At 35.2% G+C, this 5,000-nt stretch overlaps 1 protein-coding gene across 1 annotated transcript in view; it reads right to left on the reverse strand.

Moving 5' to 3' along the window:
* RpS18 (ribosomal protein S18) overlaps window positions 1–5,000 on the reverse strand; it is a gene marked incomplete at its 3' end in the record, with an annotated part of 5,517 nt that continues 517 nt past the window's right edge. Inside the window, 2 exon segments of the mRNA XM_086547197.1 lie at window positions 1–99; window positions 1,043–1,228. Of these exon segments, the coding sequence (XP_086403323.1) occupies window positions 1–99; window positions 1,043–1,228 (285 nt within the window).

The following is a 5,000-nucleotide window of genomic DNA, read 5'->3' on the forward strand; positions in this document are numbered from 1 at the left end:
GCCATATTTGCCATCCTTAATGTCCTTTTGCCTGTTGAGGAACCAGTCAGGGATCTTGTACTGGCGGGGGTTGCTCATGATTGTCACAATCTTCTCAACCTGAAGAAGAAGAGAGTTTGATGCAATCAGTCCTAGTTTGTATTTATGTGTAATCAAATCATCAAGTACTTTTACTTTTAAGAATAAATGGATACTCAAGATTAGGAAAAGAGCAGTCGTCAGATTCTGGCCAACTGGGTTTGGATTTAGGATGGGACAACACAAAAATATGTATCAAGATCTGAACACAAAACAAGCCATCCATGTTTGTTTTACAATTTTCAGAAACTTGATAAAACCTTGACATCCACTCTCTTTGACACTTACGGATTATATAACAGGTGGATTTTGTTAAAATTCTCAGGCATGGTAAAGATTAGTGTCTTGTGATGATGTGCTTTAATTCCTTTATTTGCTTTGCAATAACCGAATCCTTTTAGGTATCAAATGTGTGTTACCTCTATTGCTTCCTACTTAATTTTACATTAATTATAGTAATGACATATGGAGAATAAAGTTATCTGCAGTTTCATAACTAAATATTATATTATTAATTCAAAGAAAAATTTCTCAACCTCTTCTCATAAATGTAATCTTTCATCCTCCCCTTTCCCCTAAGACCTAAATAATTTTGCAAAATGCTTTGAAAAATAAAATAAAATTCTAACCTGCTTCTACAAAAAATTACTATTTGTCTAAATTATGATACATCATACAAGATCGCTGATTCTCTCATTTACTGAGTAAATTGGCCACTGAGTTTTCAAAATGATACAAAAGATTATGCAGTAACAAAATGAGCATTGCTACAACTAGTCCAAGATACAAAAATTCAGAATTACACTAAGTTCATGAAAAGAAAAATGTCAAATCATATCACAAAAGTAGTAAAAGTTAAAAAGTGATACGATGAACTGGAGTCAGGGTTAATAAAAGAAAAATGAAAAATGACAATTCAATAAAGAATGCCAACAACCACAATAAAAATGCATATATAAATTACCTCCTCTTCAGTCATTTCACCAGCACGCTTGAACTGGTCAATATCGGCCTTCTTCAGGACAATGTTGGAGTAACGGCGACCAACACCCCTGATGGAAGTCATGGCGAACATAACCTTACGCCTGCCATCGATGTTGGTGTTCATCAAACGCAGGATATGCTGGAACTTTTCTGGTACAACCAGCGACTGTTGGGAGAGGAATGTATTAGAACTTATTCATGAACATTTTGTTTGTATTAAATGGTATAGCTCACTTATTCAGTACAAGGGAACTGCCCATTGTAAATTTGGCAAAGGAAAACTTGCTATGGCCTTCCTATTCTAAAGAAATATTTTCCAAAAGTCAATATCAAAATCAAATTGATCAAATACTTCAAAGTAATCTAGTTACAAAATTAATGAGAATAAATGTTTAATAATAAAAATCCTACACTACATATGGAAGAAAAATACCCTTTTGTAGTATATACTGTCATACCCAAATATAACTTCTTTTTTCTTAAAAATTTCAACCAGTCCACCAACTCAGTTGAAGACTTAATAAATTAATAATAAAAGATTATTCTGGCTAGTACGGAACTTCTTGCCATGATTGTGTATACGAGAAATGTCAAATAAGTTTGAAATGATAACTTCAAAAGTGTGCATTATTTTAAAACAATTTAAATGGTGTAAAAAACAATGAACTTCCACTTTTGTTTATCCTCTTCTTTGCATCCATTGCCAACATCAAATATATATTTCTCAACTGTGTCCCACTATATAAGATGCATAGTTGTGCAACAATGTCTCCTTGTACCATCTACCTTCTGCAGAAATTAATGACCGCTTGAAATGAAAGAAAGTATACAGATTATCTTGCACTGTAAAAACATTCATCAGTAGCCAATAACTGGAATTGAACGATAAGTGATGGAATTCTTAGACGTTTTCTTGCTATAATTTATTTATCAACTTTTTCTATGGCCAAAATAATGAGAAAACAATCTTTACTGGATTCAAGATGAGAAATAGATTCTGGTATAGGAGGTTCCTCTATCAGTAAGCAAAAAGCAAGTGAATTGGTGTGATCTTATTTTACAGCAAAACAAATAATTCAACATGTTCACAACCTTACACTTTCCCCATCTTGAAAGAGTGAAAAATTAACAAATTCTCCCCTCCCAACTTTATGCCCCTAATCAGTCAGGTATACACACCTCTTTGCCATATAATCATTCTATAATTTGCTATCTGACTGCTGTAAGTTTCTTTGCAATTTGAAACTGGCAAATAAATACAAGATCGGCATCACCATACAATTATAAACCTAATTTTATGTTAATCCCTTTCACTGGTCTATGCTCTTGTGCAACAATTCGGAGCTTCATTCTCTACCAAGGGAAATGCACATCTACTTCTGAATAAATAAAAGGTCACTGAAGTGTAGTGTCAAACTGGACTAATTGTACGTGAAAAAGATATTGCTCACACCATATTTAGTAAATAATGCTTGTGCAAAGCGAAGGTCAACAATATATCACCTTGAAAATAATGGTGCAAGCCTGCCTCTGCAATATATATAAAAAAGACCTTAGTGAATATCAGCAGTTTGCGTTTACAAGACATTAAAATGTTTTTTGGTTTTGTTTTTTCTTACAATTATGAGGCTAGTACTCAAGAGTCCACTGACAAAAGCAAATCTGGAAACCATGTGGCTCAAGTATCTTTAGACCTCAGGCCAAGGACAATAAACGTTCATTAAAATTGTGGTCACAGCAGATATTGGGGCCGACTTTGATTTGGCACCCAGTGAATAGTTGCACTTTCTGAAATGAACTAGTCATATGGTGAAGATAGGTAAGTATCCCTTCGTAATGCAAACAACGGCAAATACAAATGGCTATTTGGTACTTGTGGCTGTTTACTTATGCTGCTGCTCAACATATTTTGAAAACAAGGGATGCACCAGTTTCAAATTTTACCTTCCAAGAGCTAAATAAAAGCAAAAGATGAGCTCTAGCTCAAATGATGTTCCATGCATAAAAAAAATATTAAATGGAAAAATTTAATATTCATATCTACTTGAAAACCATGTATAATTTGGTATCCAAATTCTATTTCATTAGCCACACTGTACATTATCCTCTGTGTAAGAGCTGATTCAGTCGAGTGTGCATGATACAGCCCAATAATCTCCAGGTCTCCAAAATCAAAGATGTTGCCCACACTGATATTGCATTGCTGGGATTGGTAGAGATATTCTGACAATAATACCCTTTTCTGGCCATTGTCTAATAATGAATCTATCAAGCTCTCTCCCAGTATACTTATTTTGTTAGACTTTTCTGGACCACCAGAGGGTGAAGAGATTCCAACAATCAAGTCATAATAGATTGCCTTTGTAAATGTTCACATATGACCAGTGTCTATAAAAGAAGCAAGATTGTCCAAACAACTACCACCAATAAGCTAGACTACTGGTTTGTTAAGTATTTTTGGTCAGATTTCTAATAATCTTAAATAATTTCTCATAGAAAAATTAGCCTTGCAACAACTCATCTCTTTGGGTAGAAAATTGCATGCTCTTGCATCTATTTCCATTCTAAACCTAGGGTGTTCAATACCAGATATACCATGCTACTAAGGTCATTTGGCAGAAATGTTTGAACTGTTTTACTTATCTCCACCTAATTCCTTGTGAAGTAAAATATATTGGGTAATATAGATTGAGCCAAGATCTAATTACTTAGAAAATAGATTCTGCAAGCTAACCCATTCATGCCAGGGTTATTGCGGCTCTAAATGGTCAGAATGCCGGGGTATTCGAACACAAGCCTAACGCCTTGGGATTCTTGGGCACACTAGCTGCGAGCGAGCGCTGTACGCCCGCTCACCCGGCACACCAGCCTTGACCAAATATCTCATCGCTGGCGTCTGACCCAAAAACCACTGAACGTGATAGCAAGTCAACCGGCGCTAATGGGTTAAATACATAGAAAACACACTAGTCAGACATAGCACAAAGGTAACTATAAATTCCTAAGAAGACAGTTCACATCTATCAGATTTTAAGTTCAAAGATATTGGAGGTAATGCAGGAAACAGCATGGTTACCATTCCTTTCTTAAATCTGTTAATGATGGCTAACAAGATATTACTATATGGTAGAAGTACTTGCCACCTGGGATGAAGCATCTTATGGCTTTTCATATGGCCATGGCCAGAGTGAGCGAATACCCTGAGGCATTAGGCATGCATACTTTAAATACTCCAGCGTTTAGATTGCCTGGAGCCAAAACCACAATGTCGTGCTCTGACAAACTAAGCAAACAGCTATATATACTCTGGTAAGACAAGCTTTGCGCTAGTTTAAATAATTAGTTACTCTTGCCAGAAATATGGCCTTAGCCAGAGCATCAACAGGCTTCATAACTCCAATACTGGATATTGCACTAAAACTTTGCTTTGCAAATAACAAACTAGAAGTGGACAGTATATTACACATGCAAACCATTATTTCTAAAGGTTATTCCCATTTTTAACTAAAAGTACAGCCAAAATGGACAAGCAGACAAAAATAATTGAAGCCTCACACTCCTTAGAAAACATTTCTATGATAGTACAGAATCATTTGTCCACAATCTTTGGACTTAAAAAAAAATCCTACAGAGTATCTTCAGCATCTACAATTACCACCAGAACTTTTACATTTTCCTGTAATATCACAGATTGTCTACAAAGAGTGGAAACATTATGCAACTACAACAAGGGAGGTCATTAACACAAATCCTTCTATAATACAGAATTAACGGGCACTTCATACAGCCAAAATCCGTCCCTATAGCGAACACGTGCAAACAATAGTACCATTAAGAAAAGAAAAGAAAAACGAATGTTGGAAAAAGTCACGTGTCGAATGTAAACAAAACCGGTACATCTGTTATCGAATTGTAAAAGGATATTAACGATCGTGATA

Source organism: Penaeus japonicus, unplaced genomic scaffold (genome assembly GCF_977035675.1).
Source record: "Penaeus japonicus unplaced genomic scaffold, GWHDUDI00000001_assembly GWHDUDI00000019, whole genome shotgun sequence".
Lineage (NCBI taxonomy): Eukaryota > Metazoa > Arthropoda > Malacostraca > Decapoda > Penaeidae > Penaeus > Penaeus japonicus.